The 25575-nt window shown below is 36.0% G+C and overlaps 1 protein-coding gene and 1 pseudogene across 1 annotated transcript in view; both read left to right on the top strand.

The window, feature by feature from the left end:
• LIN9 (lin-9 DREAM MuvB core complex component) overlaps positions 1-25575 on the top strand; it is a 110569-nt gene that overhangs the window by 46887 nt on the left and 38107 nt on the right. Inside the window, exons 8-10 of the mRNA XM_027122350.1 lie at positions 19490-19623; positions 21238-21357; positions 22210-22311. Of these exons, the coding sequence (XP_026978151.1) occupies positions 19490-19623; positions 21238-21357; positions 22210-22311 (356 nt within the window). The remainder of the gene's footprint in view (positions 1-19489; positions 19624-21237; positions 21358-22209; positions 22312-25575) is intronic.
• LOC113628578 (WD repeat, SAM and U-box domain-containing protein 1 pseudogene) lies at positions 960-3333 on the top strand (annotated as a pseudogene).

Raw genomic sequence — 25575 nt, 5'->3', positions numbered from 1 at the left:
GACAAAGGTGCCCACTCTTGCCAGTTCTATTCAACATAATATTGGAAGTCCTGGCCACAGCAATCAGACAAGAAAAAGAAATAATATAACCCAAATTGGAAAGGAAGAAGTAAAACTGTCGCTGTGTCACTGTCTACAGATGACATGATACAATATATAGAAAATCCTGAAGACACCACCAAAAAACTACTAGAGCTCATCAGTGAATTCAGTAAAGTTACAGGATACAAAATTAACATACAGAAATCTCTTGCATTTCTATACATTGACACTGAACTATTAGAGAAATTAATGAAACAATCCCATTTACAATTGTATCAAAAAGGATAAAATACCTAGGAATAAATCTAACCTAGGAGGTAAAGACATGTACTCCAAAAACTATAAGACGCTGATGAAAGAAATCAAAGATGAGACAAACAGATGGAAAGATATACCATGTTCTTGGATTGGAAGAATTAATATTGTTAAAATGACGATACTACCCAAGATAGTCTAGAGATTCAATCCATCCCTATCAAAATACGAATGGCATTTTTCACAGAACTAGAACAAATCATTTTAAAATTTGTATGGAAACACAAAAGACCCTCAATAGCCAAAACAATCTTGAGAAAGAAGAACAGAACAGAGGTATCACACTCCCTGATTTCAGAGTATACTACCAAGCTACAGTAATCACAGCAGTATGGTACTGGCAAAAAAACAGACACATAGATTAATGGAACAGACTAGAGAGCCCAGAAGTAAACTGACACACTTATGGTCGATTAATCTACAACAAAGGAGGCAAGAATATACAGTGGAGAAAAGACAGTTTCTTCAATAAGTGAGTTTCTTCAATAAGTGGTGCTGGGAAAACTGGACAGCTACATGTAAAAGAATGAAATTAGAACATTTTCTCACACCACATACGGAAATAAACTCAAAATGGTTTAAAGACTTAAATGTAAAACCAGAAACCAAAAAACTGCTAGAAGAAAACATAGGCAGGGCCTTCCCTGGTGGTCTAGTGGTTAGGACTCCATGCTTCCAGTGCAGGCGGTGCGGGTTTGATTCCAGGTCACAGAACTAGGATCCCACATGCTGCACAGCCAAAAAAAGTCGAGATCCCTTGACTTCTGTAACTATCCAAAAATAAATAAATATTTTTAAAAATGAAGTTTTAAATAAATTAAATTAAACTACTTTAAAAAAAAAGAAAACAGGCCCACCTCACCTGCGTGTCATGTGCCCTGCACCACTTGCCGGCATCTGAGCGCTGATCCCAGGTGTCGTGGGTCTTTGAGGTGAAAGGGGCAGTGCCCATGGGCCAGTTTAACAGCGGCGGAGGCAGGCGGAGGACCTTGACTGGGGTCAGCCCGCCGAGCTTCCCTGCTCAAGGTGTCTAACCCACCGTTTCTCGGCGTCAGGTTCTAAGCGCACGACAGGGACCTGCTGAGATCTTGACCAGAGCGATGCATGGTTTTGCGGCCTTGGTCTGGGAGCCGGGCGACGCCTCACGGCAGGGCGTGAAAGCCCCAGCTGGCTTCCACCCCTCCCGCACAACCCGAGCGCCGGTCCCCGCACTCGGAAGGCCCTGCTCCCCGCCGGCCGTGCTCCTGCCGCGGGTCGCTCGGTTCGCTGAGGCCTGGTTGGCTCTCAAGAGTTGGGCAAATCCTTGGTCCCCACGTGGGCACGGTGGGAGTAGGTCTCGAGCTTTATGTTGGAGGATTCTTGGCACATCTTGGGTTTGCCTTGCATTAGATGGGTATGCATGTGTTCACACTGGCGAGTTGATCCGGGATATGACCGGAAATTGAGTGTTTGGCTTGACGGCTGAGGTTTAGGTGGACGCCCACACCAGGATATTTTACTTCAAATAAAGAACATGGTGAAACTAATTCACACGTTAGCGGATCATGATGATGATGTCAACTGCTGTGCCTTCTCCTCTTCCCTCTTGGCCACTTGCTCCTTGGACAAACCAATTCGCCTGTACTCCCTGAGTGACTTCAGTGAATTGCCACACTCTCCATTGAAGTTTCACACCTCTGCTGTCCACTGCTGCTGTTTCTCTGCTTCAGGGCATATTTTGGCTTTATTTTCAGCAGATGGTACCACTGTCTTATGGGATACTCAAAACGGACAGACTTTGGCAGTGATGGAACAGCCCAGTGGTAGCCCCGTGAGGGTTTGCCGGTCTTCCCCAGACTCCACTTGTTTGATATCAGGGGAAGCTGATGGAACTGTTGTTTTGTGGAATGCACAGTCATACAAGTTATATAGATGTGCTAGTGTTAAGGATGGCTCCTTGGTGGCCTGTGCATTTTCTCCTAATGGAAACCTCTTTGTCACTGGCTCCTCGTGTGGAGATTTAACACTGTGGAATGATAAAATGAGGTGTCTGCATAGTGTAAAAGCACATGATCTTGGAATTACCTGCTGCGATTTTTCTTCACAGCCAGTTTCTGGTGGAGAACAAGGTCTTCACTTCTTTCGACTGGCATCATGTGGTCAGGATTGCCAGATCAAAATTTGGGTTATTTCCTTTACCCATACCTTAGATCAGTGGATAAGTCTGTCATAGTGTATGATACTAATACTGAGAATATACTTCACACCTTGACTTAGCACACTAGGTATGTCACAACTTGTGCCTTTGCACCCAATATCCTTTTACTTGCTACTGGTTCCATGGACAAAACAGTGAATATCTGGCAGTTTGACCTGGAAACACCTTGCCAAGCAAGGATCGCAGAAGATCAACCAAAGCAATTTACTGAAGATTGGTCAGAGGACGATGTCTCAAACTGGCTTTGTGCACAAGATTTAAAAGACCTTGTTGGTATTTTCAAAATGAATAACATTGATGGGCGAGAACTGTTGAATCTTACAAAAGAAAGTCTAGCTGATGATTTGAAAATTGAATCTCTAGGGCTGCGTAGTAAAGTTCTGCAGAAAATTGAAGAGCTCAGGACAAAGATGAAAACCCTTTCTTCTGGAATTCCTGATGAATTTATATGTCCAATAACTAAGGAGCTTATGAAAGATCCTGTCATTGCATCAGATGGCTATTCATACGAAAAGGAAACAATGGAAAATTGGATCAGCAAAAAGAAACGTACAAGTCCCATGACAAATCTTGTTCTTCCTTCAGTGGTACTTATACCAAATAGGACTCTGAAAATGGCCATTGATCGATGGCTGGAGACACATCAAAAATAAAACTGTTTATTTTATATTGCAAAAAAAAAGAAAAGAAAATAGAGGCAGGACACAGTTTGTTATAAATTGTAGCCATATTTCTTTGGATCTGTCTCCTAAGGCAAGGGAAACAAGCAAAAATAAACAAATGGGACCTCATTAAACTTAAAAGCTTTTGCACAACAAAGGAAACCATTGGCAAAATGAAAAGACAACCTACAGAATGGGAGAAAATATTTTCAAATGATATGACTGATAAGGGATTAATATCCAAAATATATAAATAGTTCATACAACTCAATATTGAAATAACTACCTGATTTTAAAAAATGGGCAGAAGACCTGAATAGATATTTTTCCAAAGAAGACATACAGATGGCCAACAGGCACATGAAAAGATACCCAACATCACTAATCATCAGAGAAATGCAAATCAAAACCACAATGAGATATCACCTCACACCTGTCAGAATGACTGTCATCAGAAAGACCACCATTAACAAATGTTGGTAAGGATGTGGAGAAAAGGGAGTGCTTGTACATTGCTGGCAGGAATGTAAGTTGGTATATCCACTGTGGAAAGCAGTATGGAGGTGCCTCAAAAAAGTAAAAACAGAACTACCGTATGATCCATCAATTCCATTCCTGGGTGTACATCCAGGAAAGATGAAAACTCTAATTTGAAAAGATACATGCAACCCAATGTTCACAGCAGCATTATTTACAATAGCCAAGATATGGAAGTAACCTATGTTGCTAATAAAACAGAAACAGACTCACAGATGTAGAGAACAAACTAGTGGTTACCAGTGAGGAGCAGGGTAGGGGAAGGGAAAGATAGGGGTAAGTGATTAAGAGGTACAAACTACTAAGTATAAAATAAATAAGCTACATGGATGTGTTGTACAGCACAGTGAATATAGCCAATATTTTGTGATAAATTTAAATGAAGTATAAGCTATAAAATTTTGAATCACTGTGTTGTATACCTGAAACTAATATAATATTGTAATTCAACTATACCTCAATTTTTTTAAAATGAAAGTGTTTTAATACTGTATTATGAATATGACAGTAAAACTGTATGCCATAAAATTTTTATAATGATTCATTCATTAATGTATATGCCAGGCTACCATGAAGCCATCATATTGATTACACTAGACTACTATAAAGCAATTTGTATTGCTTTTTCTTCATTATCAATGCATGAATCATTGTACCTGTAAATAAAGGTGAATTTCTTTTTCACATTATCTTTTCTTTTTTTTGATATCTAGTTTTAGTAATATGCGCAACATGTAAAGCATTTTGTAATATCATATAAGATAATATTGATGTAGGTACTGAGACATGATTCATCTTGTAAACAGACGATGTAAACTTATGGTATTGATAAAAATATACAGTACTATAAATGTATTTCTCTTCTTTATGATTTTCTTAATAACTTTTTTTTATCCCTAGCTTACTTTTTTGTAAGAATACAGTGTATAGTACATATAACTTACAAAATACATGTTAATTGCCGTTTATGTTATCTGTAAGGCTTGCAGTCAACAGTAGGCTATTAGTAGTTAAGTTTTGGGTTATACTCTTGAGTTAAAAGTTATACACAGATTTTCAACTGCTCAGGTGATATCACCACTCCTAATCCCCATGTTGTTAAAGGGTCAACTGTATGTGCTGTCTTCAAGAGTTGTACTTGAATTTTAAAAATCACAGACAGGTTAAAAGCAAAAGAATGAAAAAGATATGCCAATCAAATATTAACAATAGGAAGTTGAAGTGGCTATGTTAACATCAGACAAAATAGAATTCAAGACAAAGAGTATTACCAGAGAGAGGAGATACTTGATAATGATTGAAAGAGCACTTCATTAGAAGAACACAACAAATCCTAATATATGTTTATTAGTAGGCCCCTAATAACAGATGTTCAAAATACTTAAAGCAAAAAGTAAGACAACTAAAGGAAGAAATATACAGGTCAACAATTATAGTTGTAGATTTTAACAACTCTCTACCAGTAATTGAGAACAGGAAAAAAAAATCAGTACAACTATAGAGAATTAGAATAGCACTACTTGGCTTCCCTGGTAGCACAGTGGTTACGAATCTGCCTACCAATGCAGGGGACATGGGGTCGAGCCCTGGTCTGCGAAGATCCTACGTGGCACAGAGCAACTAAGCCCGTGTGCCACAACTACTGAGCTTGTGCTCTAGAACCCGCAGGCCACAACTACTGAAGCCCGCATGCCTAGACCCCATGCTCTGCAACAAGAGAAGCCACCGCAATGAGAAGCCCGCGCACCGCAATGAAGAGTAGCCCCTGCTCACTGCAACTAGAGAAAGCCCACACACAGCAATGAAGACCCAATGCAGCCAAAAATAAAATAAATTAATTAAAAAAAAAAGAATAGCACTACCAATCATGATATCTAATTGATATTTTTAGAACAGTGTACCCCAAAACTGCAGAATATATAATCTTTGCACATGCTTAGACTTTGTCAACATAAATCATATGCTGGCCTATTAACACATGTCAGTAAATTTTGAAAGATTGAAATCATATACAGTGTACAGAATTTCTCTGAGCACAACAGAATTTAATCAGAAATTGAAACAGTAAGATCTCTGAAAACATCCAAGTATTTGGGAATGAAACATCATACTTTAAATAATTCATAAGTAAAAGGAGAAAATCTCAAGGGAAAATCACAAATATTTTAAATTGAAAGATAATAAATATACCAAATATAAATATTTGTGGGGTGCAGCTAAAGAAGTATATAGAGGAAACTTTTACATTTTTAAATACTTACATCAGAAGAAAATGCTTATATACATTTTAAAAAGGTATAAATTTCTGTTTTTACCTTAAGAAGCTAAAGAACAAGCCCATAGCTAACATCATACTCAACAAGGAAAGAGTGAAAGCTTTTTCTCTAAAGATCAAGAACAAGACAAGTGTGACAATATAGTGCTGGAAGTCCAAACCAGAGCAGTCAGGCAAGGAAAAAGAAGGTGTCAAATCCAAAAGGAAGAAGTAAAATTATCTCTGTTTGCAGATGACATGATCTTATATAGAGAAGACCCTAAAGACTCTACAAAAAACTATAAGAACTGGTAAATGAATTCAGTAAAGCCAGGATATGAAACCAACATACAATAATCGGTTGTGTTTCTATACACTAAAGGCAAAATATCTGAAAAAGAAAATAAGGAAACAGTCTCATCCACGATGGCTCCAAAAGCAATGGAATACTTAGGAATAATTTTAACCAAGGATGTAAAACATCTGTACACTGAAAATTACAAGACATTGATGAAAGAAATTGAAGAAGGCAAAAATAAAAGGAAAGATATCCCATGTTCATGGATTGGAAAACTTAATATTGTTTTAAACAGTTCATACTTCCTAAAGCCATTTATAGATTCAGTGCAATCCCTATGAAAATTCCAGTGGCATTGTTTACAGATACAGAACAGTCAGTCCTAAAATTTATGTGGTACCACAAAAGACCTGACTAACCAAGGCAATCTTGAGAAAGAGGAACAAAGTTAGAACACTGAAATGTCTTGATTTCAAGCTATATTACAAAACTATAGTAATCAAAATAGTATGAGACTGGCATAAAATAGACATATAAACAAATGGAACAGAATTGAACCCCCCCCCCCCAAAAAAACCCCATGAATATATGGTCAACTGATATTTGACAAGGCAACCAAGAATACTCAATGGGGAAAAGACAGACTCTTCGATAAATGGTCTCAGGAAAACTAGATATTCACATGCAGAAGAATAAAACTGGCCTCCTGTCTTACACCTCTCACAAAAATTAACTCAAAGTGGAATAAAGTCTTAAATGTAAGACCTGAAACTATTAAATTACTAGAAGAAAACACAGAGGAAAAGCTCCTTGACATTGGTCTTAGCAATGATTTTTTTTTTTTTTTTTTGGAGATGACACCAAAAGCAAAGGAATAGAAGCAACAATCAGCAAGTAGGACTACATCAAACTATAAAAAGCTTCTACACAGCCAAAGAAACAATCAACAAAATAAAAAGGCAACCTACGGAATGGGAGAAAAGATTTGCAAATCATATATCTGATAAGAAGTTAATATTCAAAATATGTAAGGAACTCATACAACTCAACAACAAAAAGACGACCTGATTAGAAAATGGGCAGAGGAGCTGAATAGACATTTTTCCAAACATGACACATAGATGGCGAACAGGTACATGAAAAGATGCTCAACATCACTAATCATCAGGGAAATGCCACAGTGAGATGGCACCTCACACCTGTTAGAATGGCTATTATCAAAAAGGCAAGAAATAACAAGTGTTGGAAAGCATGTGGAGAAAAGAGAACCCTGTGGATTGGTAGTGGAAATGTAAATCAATGCAGCCACTATGTAAAACAGTAAGGAAGGTCCTCAAAAAATTAAAAATAGAAATACCACGTGATCCAGCAATTCCACTTCTGGGTGTTTATCCAAAGGAAACAAACTCACTATCTCCATAAGATACATGCACCCCCATGTTCGTTGCAGCATTATTTACAATAACTAAGGCATGGAAACAGCCTAAGTGTCCACTGACAGATGAATGGAGAAAGAAAATATCGTGTATACAGTTGACCCTTGAATAATGCGGGGAGTAGGGGTGCTGGTCTCCCGTGCAGTCTAAAATTCACAAACATTCAGCCCTCCATATCTGCAGTTACATATCTGCAGGTTCAACCAACCATGGATCATGCAGTACAGTAGTATTTACAACTGAAAAAAATCTGTGTGTAAGTGGACCCCTGAAGTTCAAACTTGTGCTGTTTAAGGGTCAACTGTATATACAATGGAATATTATTTGGCCATAAAAAAGGAGAAAATCCTACCATTTGCAACAACATGGATGAATCTTGAGGGCATTGATAAGTGAAATGTCAGAACAAAACAAGTACCCTGTGATTCCACTTATATGAGCTGCTTACAATAGAAACAGTCGTAGAGACAGAAAGTAGAATGGTGGTTGTCAGGGGCTGCGGGGGAGGGATGAATGGGGAGTTACTGTAATGGGTGTAGAGTTTCAGTTTTACAAGATGAAAAGGGTTATAGATATGAGTGATGATTGAACAATGTTATTAATATTTAATACCACTGAACTCTACACTTAAGAATGGTTAAGATGATAACTTTTTAGTGTATTTTACTACAACAAAATAATTGAAAAAATAATCAATGTCAAGAGAATGAGAAGAGAAGCCACAGACTGGGGCAAAATATATGCAAAGGACATATCTGATAAAGGACTGTTATCCGGAACATGCAAAGGACTCTTAAAACTTAATAAATAGGAAAGCTAACAACCTGATTAAAAAATGGAGAAATGATCTGACCAGGTACCTCACCAAAGAAGATATACTCTCATACTGTTGGTGGGAATATAAATTGGTGCAGCCACTATGGCAAAAAGTACAGAGATTCCTGAAAAAATTAAGAATAGAACTATAACACACACACACAAAAGAACTATCATATGATCCAGCGATTTGAGTATTTATTCAAAGAATACAAAAACACCAAATCAAAAAGTTACATACACCCCTATGTTCATCACAGCATTATTTATAATAGCCAAGATATGGAAACAACCTAAGTGCCCATTGTTGGATAAATGGATAAAGATGTGGTATGTGTGTGTGTGTGTATATAACATATACAGTGGAATACTACTCAGCCATGAAAAAATGAAATCTTGCCATTAGTGAGAATATGGATGGATCTTGAGGGTATTATGCAAAGTGAAATAGAAAGACAAATAGAAAAAGAAAAGACAAAAAAAGAAAGACAAATATCGTATGATTTCACTCGTATGTAGAATATTAATAAACAAAACAAACATAAATACAGAGAACAGAGTAGTATGGTTACCAGAGCGGAAGGAGTTGGGAGAAGGGCAAAATGAGTAAAGGGCGTCTGTTGTATGGTGACGGATGGAAACTAAACTTTTGGTGATGAGCATGCTGTAATATATATAGAAGTCAAAATATAATGTACACGTGAAACTTATATGATCTTATAAATTAATGTCACCTCAGTTTTTAAAAAAAGAAAAGATATACAAATGGCAAATAGGCACATGAAAAGATATGCCACATCATATGTCATCAGGGAAATGCAAATTAAAACAATGAAATACCATTATACACCTATTAGAATAGCCAAAATCAAGAACTTGACAACACCAAACGAGAATGTGGAGCACAGGAACTTATATATTACTGGTGGGAATGCAAGATGGTATGGCCACTTTGGAAAACAGTTAGGCAATTTTTTACAAAATTAAACATATTCTTACCACACAGTCCATCAGTCACACTCCTTGGTGTTTACCCAAATGAGTTCAAAACTTACTTCTTCACAAAAACCTGCACATGGATGTTTATAGCAGCTTTATTCATAATTGCCAAAAGTTGGAAGGAACCACTATGTCCTTCATTAGATGAATAAACTGATACATCCAGACATGGAATATTATTTGAAGCTAAAATGAAATGAGAGGGAATTCCCTGGTGGTCAAGTAGTTAGTACTCTGCGCTTCCACTGCTGGGGGCCTGGGTTCGATCCCTGGTTGGGTAGCTAAGATCCCACAAGCTGTGTGGCATGGCCTAAAAATAATAATAATAACAAAATTCCATGAAAAGAGACGGAGGAACCTGAAGTGCATATTACTAGGCGAATGAAGCCAATCTGAAAAGGTTACATACTGAATGATTCCAACTGTATGATATTTTAGAAAAGGTAAAACTATGGAGACAGTTGAAAGATGAGTTATTACCAGGGGCTAGTGGGAAGAGGGATTAATAAGTGGAGCACAGAGGTTTTTTAGGGCAGTGAGACTGCTCTGAGTGATACTGTAATGATGGGCAGGTACATGCCCTTATACGTTTGTCAAAACTTATAGAATGTGCAACGCCAAGAGTGAACCCTAATGTAAACTATAAACTTTGGGTGACAATAATGTTTCAGTGTAGGTTCATCAGCTAACAAAATGTACCACTCTGGTGTGGGATGTTGATAGTGGGAGAGCCTGTTGGGTGTGTCAGGCAGGAGCTATATGGGTTGATAGTAGGGGAAGCTCTTAGGGAGAGTAAAGATAGGGCATGTATGAGAACTCTGTACTTTCCTCTAAATTTTGCTTTGTGTTTAAAACTGCTCCTAAAAAGAAAGTCTGTTTTTAAAAATCAACTAATGTAATTCCCCATATTTAGTAGCATAAAGTGGAAAAACCACATGGTCCTATCAATAGATAACAAAAAGTCATTTGACAGTATTAATGCCCACTCATGATAAAACTCTCAAAAACTAGAAATAAAAGGGAACTTCCTCAACCTGACAAAGTTAATATATGAAAAAATCTATGTGCAACTACATACTTAATGGTGAAATTTTGAATGCTTTGCCACTAAGACGGGGAACAATGCAAGGATACACTTAGGATCTGTATACAGTATTCTGCTAGATACAGTGAAATAATACAAGAAAAAAATAGAAATCATAAAGTTTGGAAGAAATAAAACTGTCTCTTTTCACAGATGACATGATTACCCATATGAAAATCCTAAGGAATCCACAAATCAAGGACTAGAATTAATGAGATGAATTTTTTTGCAAGGTCTTTGGATATAAAATCAATATGAAAATTAGTTGTATTTCTGTATAATAAGGCAACAACTGGAAAATGACATTTTAAAAAATGACACTATTGACAATAGCATAAAAAACCTAAATAATTAGAGAGATAAAACATGTCATGGATTGGAAAACTCAGTATTGTTAAAAATGTCAGCTCTGCCAAGACTGATCTTAGAGGTAAACAGTCTAAATCACAGCAGCCCTTTTCTTTTTCTTTCTCTTTTTCTTTTCTTTTCCTTTTTTTTTTTTGAAATTGTCGTGCTTATTCTAATGTCTGTGAAAATGGGAAGGATAGTTTAATCCAGAAATAGATCCACACATATGTCCAGTTGACTTTCTGAAGGTACCAAAGCATTTCAATGGAAAGGAAGGGCATTTTAATAAATAATGATTGATCAACTAGTTATATATTTGGAAATAATATGAACCTTGACCTTTCCTCATGCTATACAAGAAACTTAATCTAAGATGGACCAAAGGGCTAAACATAAAAGCCAAAACTATAAAGCTTCTATAAGTAAACACAGGAAAATATCTTGTGATCTGTAAGTAGGCAGAGATTTCTTGGATCTGACAAAAAATTATCAAAAAAGAAAAATAAAGGTGATTTTTAGGTTTAACTTAAATTTAAAACTTCTGCCCACTAAAAGCCAACATTAAGAAAATAAATAGGCAAGCCATATACTGGGAAAAAAATATTTCCAAATCATATATCTGAAAAGGGACTATATCTAGAAAACATAAAGAACTCCATTATTTAGTAATAAAAACATAAGCAATCCAATTCAAAAAATAGACAAAACACTTGAGTAGAGACTTCCCAGAGGAAGATGTATGAATGACCAATAAGCACATGAAAAAGCACTCAACATCAGTAGTCATCAAGGAAGTGCAAATTAAAATCATAATGAAAGTAATGGAGTAAAGCATGATGGTTTTTAATAAAATTAAACTTATGTCTGTCCTGTGATCCAGCAGTTCTGCTCCAAGATATTTAAGTAAGAGAAATGAAAATTGCTGTTCACAGAAGGATATATACAAGAATGTTTATGGCATCTTTGTTTTAATTTTATAGTCAGAACCTGGAATCAACCCAACAACAGGCGAATGGATAAACATAACATGATATTTTCTTATATTGGGATATAAATTGACAATAAAAAGGAGCTAACTACTGACATATAGATTAACTTCAGATAGTATGATGAGCAAAAGAAGCTGAAAACTAATGAATGCATATTGTATGGTTCCGTTTATATGAAGTTGTAGAATAGGCAAAATTAATTTATGGTAGAAAAATATCATCAGAAAAGAGGTTGCTCCTGAAGAAAGGATTGCCTAGGAAGGGGGAACTTTCTGGGATAATAAGAATATTCCGTGACTTTAAAGATGGATGATTTCATTTGTCAAAACTTACAGGATTATACACTTACATTTTCATTTTACTGTATGTAAATTTTACCTAGAAAAGAAAAGTATATAAACAAACAAAATTCCACATTCCTTTCTGGGAAGAAATTTTTTAGTAAAGAAGGAGTAGTAGACTTTTCCTCAATAACAACAACAAAGGAATTTTTTAAGTAACTATATTTAAGATTTTGCAGTAGGCACAAAGAAGACAGGTAAAAAGTGACGACAAGTGATTCTTAGTTACAGAGTTAAGAACGCAAGTGTTTTGACAAACACCAAAATGATGGAAAATTTGAATAGTGGAAAAGTCTTGGGGAAACGTCTGGACATGATACTTTAACCACATTGTACAGGAAGTTGTTCATCAGGTGTCCATTGCTGTGAATAGTTCTAGAACTCTGTGTAGTCAGAGAAGTCAGGGTATAAAAAGAGATTTTAAAATCATTGGTTTGTTAAGAAATTGTAAAATTCAGAACTGTCTTAAAAGTAATGTAGTTTATCTAAGTAGTTTATCTAAGTCAAAGGGTTATGGGAAAGGAAGTCATCAAGGACAATATAGAAGATGTGATTTGGAAGATATGGAAGATGTGATTTATAGAAGTAAATGTAGAGTTAAGATTTGACAGCTGCTGGTTAACCCAAATTCTGAATCCTGGCCCAAAGCTGAGGCTCTGACCAATAATATTTAAAGTTGTCCCTTGATGTTTGTTTATAATGAAAGTACTTTCTAAACTTGGATTTTTGGATGCCATTAGGTATGTTCACCAGATTCCCAGCAAACTTTCTGTTGTGCTTGAAAAATTGTCTTTTTTTGCATTGCGTATTTGACCTTATAAACGGTCAAAGAAGTAGAGTGACCATATAATTTATCACCCAAGTAAGCATCTTCTGAAAGTAGAATAGGAGGTGCTGTTAATAACTGAAGTAGGATAACAGGTGTAAATGGACATTGTCCTGAGATAATCAGCTAATAGGATTTATGGATTAATAGGATTTACCCCACCTAAAGGATGTTTTTGAATTTTTTTCTTATTATAAAATATTCTCAGCGCCTTAGGATAATGCTGATAACCACAACAGCATTTTTTTCTTACTTTCCTGAACTTGGCATTCTGACCGAGAACCTGCTTTTCATCCCTTAGTGACCATGTATACTAACTTAGGTTGCTGCTTTTGTTTTTTTAGCTTTGCATTGTCAGCACCAGTAATCTGGAAATGGCTGTTAAGGAGAGGGCTGCCTTAGAGACAAAAGTTTAAGTATTTTTAAAAGTCTTTGAGCCAGTTAAGTAAAACTGGATAGAATGTAGCCATCACTTGAACAGGTAGATACTCCTGTAATAATAGGGGAGCCTGACTTCAAATATTGATCTGTGGTAGAGGGACATAAATGACATCCATATAAAAATATGGAAATATCTTTTCTTGATTTATAAAGGCAATGCATTCTCAAAAAAAGAAGAAGAAAAAAACACAGAAGTGTAGAAAGTGAGTTTCCCCTAAAGTTTTATAAATCTCCCTCTAAAGTTTGATGTATGTAAGTATACAGTATATGCCAGAACATAAGATGTTCCTCCCTCCAAATTATATTTGAGTTCTTATACTTTTCGTATTATAAGTATTCTCTCAGTTTATTTTGCATAACCAAGCCTGCTTGGTGAAGACTGACTGATTTCTGATTTCATTTTGTTGCAGTTGGAGAAAGCACTTTGTATGATTTTACTTCTTTTAAAGTTGTTGAGACTTGTTTTATGACCTAACATTTGGTCTGTCTTAGAGAATGCCCCATGTATGTTTCAGAAGACTGTATTTTGCTGTTGGGTTGAGCACTGTGTATATGTTAGTTAGGTCAAATTGGTTGATAGTGTTGTACATGTCTTCCATATTCTTATTGATTTTCTGTTTTATTGTTGTATCAGTTACTGAAAGATTAATATTAAAATCTCTAACTATAATTGTTGAACTCTTTACTATTTCATCAGATTTTGCTTCAGGTATTTTGGTGCTCTGTTAAGGTGCATATATATTTATATTTGTCATATTTTCCTGATACATTGACCCTGTTATCATTGTGAAATGTCCCTCTTTGTTTCCAGTAGTATTCCTTATTTTAAATTTTCATTAATATAGCCATTCCAGTACTCTGTTGTTACTGTGGTAAATCTTTTTCCATCCTTTACTTTCAACCTATTTGAATCTATGAATCTAAAGTGTGTCTCAGACACATGTAGAAATATATAAACAGCTTATAGATGAGTCTTGTTCTATTGAAGTCAGTCTGCAAACCTCTGCCTTTTTAAAAATTTAAGAAATTTTTATCTAATTGTATTTTTTATTGAGGTATAATTGACATTAACATCGTATTAGTTTCAGCTGTACAACGTAATGATTCAATATTTGTATATATTGTGAAATGATCACCACAGTAAGTCTAGTTAATATCCATTACCACACATAGTTACCAAAAATGTTACAACTTTTAAGATCTACTTTTTTAGCAACTTTCAGATACAGGATTTAGTATTATTAACTATAGTCACCATGTTGTACATTACCTCCCCATGACTTCTTTTGTTTGTTTATTGTACATTTACAATTAAAAAAAATTTTTTTATTGAAATATAGTTGATTTACAATGTGTTAGTTTCAGGTGTACAGCAGAGTGATTCAGTTATATGTGTATACGTGTGTGTGTGTGCGTGTGTGTGTGTATATACATATACTTCTCCATTATAGGTTATTACAAGATATTGAGTGTAGTTCTCTATGCTGTACAGTAGGTCCTTATTGGTTATGTATTTTATATAGACTTACTTATTTTATAACTAGAAGTTTGTACCTTTTGACCCCTTTCACCCTCTGCTTTTTGATCAGTGGTTAGTCTATTCACATTTTATGTAATAATTGATATGCTTGCATTTATGCCTGTCGTTGTGCTATTTGTTTACAATATGTCTCATATCCGTTATTTTCCTTTTCCTCCTTTCCTGCATTCTTTTGTGTTAAACAAATACTGTTTAGGATACAATTAGTATACAAATTTTACTTATTATAGTTATATAGTTAGTATTTGTATATTAGTATACAAATGTAGTATACAATTTTAATTTCTCTGTTACTTTTATGTATTTTTTGAGGGTTTTGTGTGTATGTGTGTGTTAGTTGCTCTGGGAAGTACAATATGCAGTTTTAACATATCATAATCTAATTAAGATTAATACTGAATTAATTCTGATAAAATATAGCAGAATTACTCCAATATAGCTCCATTTTCTCCTACTTCCTTTTTACTGTCATCAAACGTGTTACATTACTATCTATGATAAACCTGAGAATATAGTATTATAATTATTGCTTTAAATAATCTTTTTAAAAATGAAATGAAGAGAATAGAAAAAAATGTGTGTGTGTGTGTGTATTTTGTACACACCGTTTTTTATATGCACCTACATATTTACCATTTCTGGTGTTTTTCTTTTCTTGCTGTGGATTTTAGTTACTGTCTGGTATTATTTCCTTTTATCACAAAGAATGTGTTTTAGTATTTCTTCCTAACGTGTCTAGTAGCAACAGATCCTCTCTGTTTTTATCTGAGAATGTTTCCATTTCTCCTGCATTTGTGAAAAATAGTTTCACAGGATATAGAATTCTTGCTTGATGTTTTTTTCTTGTTAGCACACTGAATATGTCACTCTGTTGCCTTCTGACCTTCATTGTTTCTGGTGAGATGTACCTGTTAATTGTGTTGCTCTTCTCCTACATGTGATGAGTGATTTTTCTCTAGAAGCTTTTCTCTTGAATATTCTCTCTTTATCCTTGGATTTTGGAAATTTCACTATGATGTGTCTAGGTTTGATACTCTTTATATTTATCCTATTTGGGGTTTATTGAGTTTCATGGGTTAGTAGCTTAATTTTTTAAATCAAATATGAGAGATTTTTAGCCATAATTTCTTCCAATTTCCTCTTCACCTTCTCTCTCTCCTTCCTTTGGGTCTCTCATTACAAATATGTTGGTGCACTTGACATCTTCCTACAGCTCTCTGAGGCTCCCTTCATTTTTCTTTAATCTTTTGTTCTCTGTGTTCTTTGGATTGGATAATTTCTGTTGATCTCTCTCTCTTTTTTTTTTTTTTGCGGTATGCGGGTCTCTCACTGTTGTGGCCTCTCCCGTTGTGGAGCACAGGCTCAGCGGCCAGGGCTCACGGGCCCACCCAGCCGCTCCGCGGCATGTGGGATCTTCCCGGACCGGGGCACGAACCCGCGTCCCCTGCATTGGCAGGCGGACTCTCAACCACTGCGCCACCAGGGAAGCCCTGATCTCTCTTTAATAGATCAGAATCCAGACTTGCTACAATATATTATCTAAAATATTCCCTGATTCTTTTCTTCAAATCTTCTCTTTAACTCTAAAGTTTCTATTTGGTTCTTTTGTATAGTTTCTTGAAATTCCCTGTTGAGTCATTGTCTTTAATTCTCTGAACATATTTATAAAATCTACTTTTGAAGACTCTGCTAATGTATCATCTGTGTCAGTTTCTACTTACTGTACTTTTATCCTGAGTAAGAATCATGCTTTTTTATTTCATTACATACCTAGTAATTTTTGGTTGAAAACTAGATATTTTAGATAATATATTGTAGCAACTCTGTAATTTTTTTGAGAATTGTTTTTACTTTAGTAACTTCCTATGCAACCACTGATGTCTCTGCTCAGTTTTTTTTTACTCTTTTATTTATTTTTAAGCTTGCTTCCTAGGGAATGTTCCTGTGTCTGCATAACTTAGTGGCCAACCAGTGACTTAGGCAGAGATTGTACTCAAACATCTTAATCCAGAAAGGCCTCAGACCGATCTCTGTGTGGACTTGGGAAACACATACAAAGTTGCTGTCCGTTTTCAGATCATCCTTAGCTTTTACTTTTTACCAGACTTTCTTAGGTCTTTCCCACCCAATCACATAGTTTTCCACTTAGGCAAGAATTTATGGAGAGTTTATTTCAGTCTTTTTATGGCTCTCTAGTTTCCAGGATCTCCCTGTTAAATTCCTAGCTATTCTGCCAGTCACCTCAGACAGGACTACCTCTTAGGCTTGCAGAGTTGTGGGGTTTTCTTATTCTTTCCTGATCGAGTTTGCCACTCTTAACTAGCACAGTCACAGGTTTTTACCCACTGGTCCACATCCTGTCTGCCCCTCTGGCAACAAACAACACTGTTTCCATGACCAACCATACACTAGAAAAACTCTTTTTACCAGCCAAGCTATTGGTGGTGGTAGAGTGTGAATAGCCTCTTGCAGAAAGGCCACTGAGTTCACTTGTCCTTAACTGAAGCTCTAGCAGTTTTTCAACAGTAATCATTTCTTAATTGTTTTCTGCATTTGGCCCATTTCTAGTACCCTGAAATGGTTGTCTTTGACAATCTTGTACAGGTTTATACAAGTCTTTTGCAGAGAAGAATCACCAACCTCTTCACACTGCCATAACTGGAGGTCCTTTTCTATATTTACGTTTGTTTATTCAACTTTATTACTCGTATCTTCTGTATACCTGTTTACTTTTCCTTTAATTGGTCTGTCAAAGACTGAGAATGATATTTTTTTTAACTTTTTATTTTTTATTGGAATATAGCTGATTAACGATTGTTGTGACAGTTTCAGGTGCACAGCAAAGCAACTCAGCCATACATATACATGTATCCATTCTCCCTCAGACTCCCCTCCCATCCAGGCTGCCACATAACATTGAGCAGAGTTCCCTGTGCTATACAGTGGGTCCTTGTTGCTTATCCATTTTAAATATAGCCATGTGTACATGTCAATCCCAAACTCCCTAACTATCCCTTCCCTCCACCCTTCCCCCCTGGTAAACATAAGAGAATGATATTTTAGTCTTCTACAATTGAGTTTTTATCAGTTGATCCTTTTAAACAGTTTTGCATTGAATATTTGTATTTTATTTAAATGATATCATTGGGACTTTCCTGGCGGTCCAGTGGTTAAGACTCCACATTTCCAATGCAGGGGCACAGGTTCGATCCCTGGTTGGGGAACTAAGATCCCACATGGCACACACTATGGCCAAAAAAAATTAAAAAATAAATACTATTTTTGTGTGTATAAAATGTGTCACTTTGCCTAGTTTAATGCCTTAAATGCTACTGCTCTTATATTTTTCACTCATGCTGGATGTTTGCTTGGATTTTCCTTATGTTACTTCAGACTGGATTTAAATAGTGACACAAGAATTCATCTGTGTGAGGGATCCCCAAGACCACCCCCAGGTTTGGTTTGGTGATTCACTAGAAAGACTCAGAGTACTTGGCAAATAGTTGTACTCACGGCCATGGCTTATCTCAGAAAAGGATATAAAGCAAAATAAGCAAAGGGAAAAGTACATGGAGCCAAAGTCCAGAGGAAAACAGATGCAAGCTTCCAAGAGTCCCTTCCCTGTAGTGTCACACAAGACTTGCATAATTCCTTCAGCAGCAAGTTGTAGCAGCACTTGTCAAATGTTGTCTACCAGGGAAACTCATTAGAAACTCAATGCCCAAGGTTTTTACAGGGGGCCGGTTACGTAGGCACCTTCTGCCCAACACATACAAGAATTGGAAAGCAGGTAACCACATTGTTTGCACAGCCTAGGCACAGTAAACCACTCTTTCTTAGTATGCGAACAATGGGAACACTCCCAAAATTCAAGTACCCAGAAGTCAACATTATAGGCAACCCTTTCTAAGGTTAGCAGTCTGAAACCTAGTAAATCTTTTCTGCATAGCACCCTTGTCTTTCTTTTCTTTTTTTTTTTCAGTTGAACTACTAGTGTTTCATTCATGAGTATAATGACCAAATTTGTTGACTTTTTTTTTTTTTTGGCAATTCGAGGTTTAAAGCAATGATATGATGTTAAAGTATTTTCCCCTTAGTTTAGTAGATATATGATTTCATTCATATGTCAAATTAGGGATCACCATTTATAGTTTTGTTTTCTGTTTCAAAAAATTTTTTTGTTGTTCCTTTAAGCCTAAAATAAAGTACATGCTTTTTTTGAAACTTTAATAGACAACAGTACTATACTTTCTCCACTTTGAATTACATGCTTGGAGCAGTTTTGTATGTAATTACATGCTTGGAGCAGATACAGTTTTTTGTATCTCCTAAATATCATAATGCCTTTTTGTTTCTTTTTTCAGCACGATTACGTGGTGTTCATGATGGTCTGTTCACTGGACAGATAGATGCTGTGGATACTCTTAATGCTACTTATAGAGTAACTTTTGATAGGGCAGGGCTTGGAACTCATACTATCCCTGACTATGAAGTTCTTGTAAGTATTGTTTCATAATACATGTGTTTTATGCCTATTAAATATGTGTTGTAGAGTTTTCTTAGGGGTTGTATTTATGATAGAATCAGAATTTCACGTCACAGAGGAAGAGATCTTTAGGGGTTTCCAGCCCTGCTTACTAGACTCCTGGAGCAGAACTAAAGTCTTCCACATTTTCCAGAAGCTAGCATCTGTCTACCTAATTTAGTGTGACACAACTGATCACTCTTGACTAACTAATCTTAGGGAATAAGCTACACAACACTTTCATTTCAGCTGTTGGTATAGTCCTCTTGCAAAATGACTTTAAAAGTATGTTAACATCTTGCACTTCAAAAAAAAAAAAATATATATATATATATATATATATATATTCTTGCTTTGTTTTTTATTTTTTGCGGTACACGGGCCTCTCACTGTAGTGGCCTCTCCCGCCGCGGAGCACAGGCTCCAGACACGCAGGCTCAGCGGCCATGGCTCACGGGCCCAGCCGCTCCGCAGCATGTGGGATCCTCCCGGACCGGGGCACGAACCCGTGTCCCCTGCATCGGCAGGCAGACTCTCAACCACTGCGCCACCAGGGAAGCCCCTAAAATATATATTTTTATATGTTCCTGTTTTATCCTCAGAGTATGCAGGGTGGTTGTTAATTACCCCCACTTTTTGCATGATGAAATTGAGACATAAGTATGTTAGGTAATTTATTCAAGGCTTTCAAGCTGGATTCTTGCCCTATTGAGACTGGAATCCACATCGTTTGAACTTCTGATATAGTCCATTAAACTACTGGACCATTATTTCATGATCATGCTTGATTTAGCAATGTCATGGAAATTATATACCTTTCTAATAAGTTAAAATATAAAGGATAAATATAACCCTAATAGTTTTTTTTAATGAGTAATGAACTTTTTATAACAAAACTGTTTGCCTCTAAGCATTATGGAAATTAAATTGTTCACATTTAGCCTCCCCTTTTTCCATTTCTTTGTTATAAACTTGATTTTTAAGGGTTGTGAACTTACAATTAAAAATCAAAATTACTTTATCTCCTTAGTGCAAAAATAGAAGAATCTTTTTTTTCTGATCTATACTTTTTAAAAAACTGTGACTCTCTGCTTATTGTAAGGGTTTCCTTATCAAATGTACTTTTAGAGAGGAGTAGGAGAGAAAGGAAATTTGGACTAAATGTAGAGCAAGGTATACCAGTCTTAGTTTTTTTCATTAAAGGAGGAAATCTTTAAACCTCCCATTTCAAAAAAGAAAAATTACTTTTCTGTTTCATTAATGTAATTTCCTTTATGAGATCACCCAAACATTTCTTCCTGGCCAGATAAGAATTGCCTTTAATTACAGTGGGTAATATTCAGATAGTCTTTAACACAGAGACAACCAAGGGTGGCCATAGATCACTTTCCTTTCTTTCAATAGATCACTTTCTTCTGTTTTATGAATTCAACCTCTTAGTAACAGAGTAGTATCCATACTCTGACTTAAGTTCTAGCCCTTTGATCTTTGTAGGTTAATATATTTTATGATAAAATAGAACTGTTATAAAGCTAAAATGATTGGTAAAGTTCTTCAAGTTTTGGGGACTATTTTCTTTTCCCAAAGAGTAATGAGCCTCATGAGACGATGCCTATTGCTGCCTTTGGACAAAAACAGCGACCTTCTCGATTTTTTATGACTCCACCACGGTTACATTATACTCCTCCTCTCCAGTCACCAATTACGGTAAGTAATATTTTTTAGATGTCACCAGTAGTTTAAATGATTATTATGAATGTAAACTATGTTCTTATGAAATACACATCTATTACAATAACTTCAGGAGGTGCCCACATTATTTTGAGATATCAGATATTAAATAAAAAGTTAATAAAGTAAATAAAATAGTTGCTTCAACTCTGGAAATATTTTCCTTTTTGTAGAATTTTTAATAGAGTAGTAATTATAATAGAATTTGTTCTTTATTTAAGAATAAGATACTTCCTTCCTACTGTATAGCACAGAGAACTATATTCAATATCCTGTGATAAACCGTAATGGAAAAGAATATGAAAAAAAAGTATATATATGCATAACTGAATCACTTTGCTGTACAGCAGAAATTAGCACAACATTGTAAATCAACTATACTTCAATAAAATAAATTTTTTTAAAAAAAGGATACTCTGGGACCTCCCTGGTGGCACAGTGGTTAAGAATCCACCTGCCAATGCAGGGGACGCAGGTTCGTTCCCTGGTCCGGGAAGATCCCACACGCCACGGAGCACCTAAGCCCGTGCATCACAACTACTGAGCCTGCGCTCTAGAGCTGGCAAGCCACAACTACTGAGCGCACGTGCCACAACTACTGAAGCCCGTGCACCTAGGGCCTGTGCTCCGCAGCAAGAGAAGCCACCACAATGAGAAGCCTGCACACCACAACGAAGAGCAACCCCCGCTCGCCGCAACTAGAGAAGGCCTGCACGCAGCAACGAAGACCCAACACGGCCAAAAATAAATTAATTAATTAATTAGTTAAAAAATAGATACTTCCTTTTGAAAAGTCAATGGTTAAATAATTCCCTTTTATTCCCACAGGATAATGACCCCTTATTAGGACAGTCACCTTGGAGAAGTAAAATTTCTGGCTCTGACACAGAAACGTTAGGGGGTTTTCCAGTAGAGTTCCTTATCCAAGTGGTAAGAATTGCTCTGAATATTTTGTTTATTTGTTAAAAAAAACTCAATGACTTTTGTGTTATTAAAGTTGAAAATTTTTCTAGGACCAAATATTTTTATACTTTTAAAAATCATTGTGTTAGTTTTAAGAACTCTGTTATTTTTCCAACAAGCTTGAAAATAAGTTATAATAGCAAAAAAAGACTTACAGATCTATTTTTGTTGGGCTTTTCTTGGGTTTGGTTCTTATTATTTTTCTGTGTTAAGGACTCTAACCTTCTAGTATATGCTCTGTGAAACTGAATGGTTAACTGTTCATAAATTGTATAAGTATAAAGGTTTTTATTTAGTAATCTCAGTGCATCCTGCCATTACCAGTCACCTCAGCAATTGTGATGTGTTGGCCAGCTCTCTGGTTAGGAGGAACTTTCTTTCTTTTCTGAGACTAGGAATAGCTTTTTATTTGCTAAGTACTTATTGATTAGGCACAAAGAAATCTAAGGCTAAATCGAAACAAGTATAGAATTATTATATAGAACAATTTTCTTGAATAGCCTGACTCTTAAGAATATAATGTGCTGTTGTTTTGAAAATTAGATTAAATAAATTATTTAGTTTGGTTTTTTATCAGTAATTTAATGTTTTATTTTCTTTTTATTTTCTTTTATTTAGTTTGAATCATAGTCTAATAATGTTTGATTTGTTTCTTTTCTTTTTGTTTGAAAAGAAAAACTACTTGGCTTGGGATAGAGTCTTTATAAATAAAAACGTTTATAGCGTAATCCATTAAAATCTTCACAGTGCTACCTTTTACAATTAATGTTATTTTGAGGAAAAGTCTTGTCATTTGTGTGTATGTGTATAGCATTTTTTATTCCTTACTTGTATGTTGTTAATTATCCTTGGAATACAGAATTACACCTTTTAACTTCCAAAGGTAGATAAGATACTTTTATATGAAAAGTTAAAAATATGAAAAGAGCCAAGGCTTATCATTTTCAAACATAGGACACTTCTGTTGTAAAGAAATTCTTTCTTTTAAATAGTGGAAGTATAAACAGAGCTAATATGTCATATATGGGCAAGTGTGTGTAGGGGGAGATGGGGGGAAGAACCAGGGGGTCAGGGAGTGGGAGAGAGGGGCTGGGGGAAGAGAGAGAGAGAGAGAGAGAGAGAGAAATCCATCGATACACCAGCAGAGGGAGTCAGAGGCTAAATACTAGTACGCTACTTCTAAAGTATTGATGTTTTTATTGATGCTTAGATGTTTGATTGCAGTGCTTAATTTTAACTTCAAAATCTATGTGTAAAAGCCTAGTTAAAACACTGCTTTCATTTTTTAAGCTATCTAGCTGATAAAAATAAAAGTCCTTTTATGTACTTGTCTTTTGTAATATGTAAAGTTTTATGAAACTCAGATTTGCTCTTGTTAATCTGTGAGATATGTTTTTGTCATTTTCTATTACTGTTTTCGTCTTTTTCTATTACTGTTTTCTTTCTTATAACAAAATAAACATCATCATTTTTTTGCAAGTTTTATAATTCATAGTTTACAATGAATTTTCTTAGTGAGGAAACATTTTCTTTCCTGGGGTTAGGGATTTTGAGGAATCTAAAAGACTGATCCACTTCTTAGAGAGGACTCAGTTTTGAAAAGAATGAAAAGGAAACAGCGTGATTTTCTATCAAAAACAAGCAAGAAGGGACTTCCCTGGTGGCGCAGTGGTTAAGAGTCCGCCTGCCAATGCAGGGGACACGGGTTCGAGCCGTGATCCGGGAAGATCCCACATGCCGCGGAGCAGCTAAGCCCGTGTGCCACAACTACTGAGCCTGTGGTCTAGAGCCCGTGAGCCACAACTACTGAGCCCGTGAGCCACAATTACTGAAGCCTGAGCACCTAGAGCCTGAGCTCCACAACAAAGAGAAGCTACCACAATGAGAAGCCCACACACTGCAACAATGAGTAGCCCGCTCACCACAACTAGAGAAAGCCCGCGCACAGCAACGAAGACCCAAGGCAGCCAATAATTAATTAATTAATTAATTTTTAAAAAAAGAAGAAACACAGAACTGAAAATGGGAGAGAGACTGTTGCCTTCATCCCATCTTTTATTGCTTCTAACTCTGAAGAATCATACAAATTTCCATAAAACCCCAACAACTAGAGACAGGGCACCAGTCCAGAGCTCTGGAGATACTAATGAGGGTCTGTGTGAATAAGTATGTAACATATCTCACCAGGCTCTCCCTCTGCCTATATCAACTTAGGTCAAGTTTTTAGATTTTTTTTAATTATCAAAAGTTTAATGCATATAAAATCAGACAGGGGACTTCCCTGGTGGCACAGTGGTTAAGAATCCACCTGTCAATGCAGGGTTCACGGGCTCAAGCCCTGGTCCAGGAAGATCCCACATGCCACAGAGCAGCTAAGCCTGTGCACCACAACTACTGAGCCTGTACTCTAGAGCCCGTGAGCCACATCTGCTGAGCCCACGTGCCACAACTACTGAAGCCCGTGCACCTAGAGCCCGTGCTCCACAACTAGAGAAGCCACCGCAATGAGAAGCCTGTGCACCGCAACGAAGAGCAACCCCCACTCGCCACAGCTAGAGAAAGCCCGTGTGTAACAACAAAGACCCAACACAGAAATAAATAAAATTAATTAATTAATTAATTAGAAAAGAAAAAAGCAGACAGTTGTATAATGCACCTCTAGGTACCCATTATCTAGCTATAACAGTTATCAACAACTCCTGGCCAGTTCAGTTTCAGCTATACTCCCACCCACATTCTCTGTTTTGAGAAATCAGACGTCATATCATTTATCTGTAAATATTTCGTTATATACCTTTAAGTGGTAAGGGCCCTTTTTTTTTTTTAAGAGACATAACTATATTATCATTATTACATCTAAAAAGTTAACAAAAAAGTCTTAATATCGTCACATATCCAGTCAGCATTCCAGTTGTCTCTTAAATGTTGACTGTACTTTTTCCCCATTAACTTATTTGTTGAAGAAACTAGATTATTTGTCCATAGAGTCTCCCACAGTCTGGATTTTGCTGACTGAATCCTTGTGATAACATCCAACATATTCTTTTGTCTTTTATATTTCATGTAAATTGCTCATTGAATATAAAGGTTTGATTTGATTTGGGTTTTTTATTTGATTGGTGTACTTGTTTTTATGTGACTACTTTTATGTGTGGTTTTGTGTTCTAATAGGATACCCATATTATTTTATCTCTTTTTTTATATAATGTTGGCTGGTACTAATTATCACTG

This window comes from Aethalodelphis obliquidens, unplaced genomic scaffold (genome assembly GCF_003676395.1).
Source record: "Aethalodelphis obliquidens isolate GAN/ISIS:26980383/991018 unplaced genomic scaffold, ASM367639v1 scaffold24, whole genome shotgun sequence".
Taxonomy (NCBI): Eukaryota; Metazoa; Chordata; class Mammalia; order Artiodactyla; family Delphinidae; genus Aethalodelphis; species Aethalodelphis obliquidens.
Note: the sequence above shows the minus strand (reverse complement) of the source record. Positions and strands in the feature narration are given on the sequence as shown.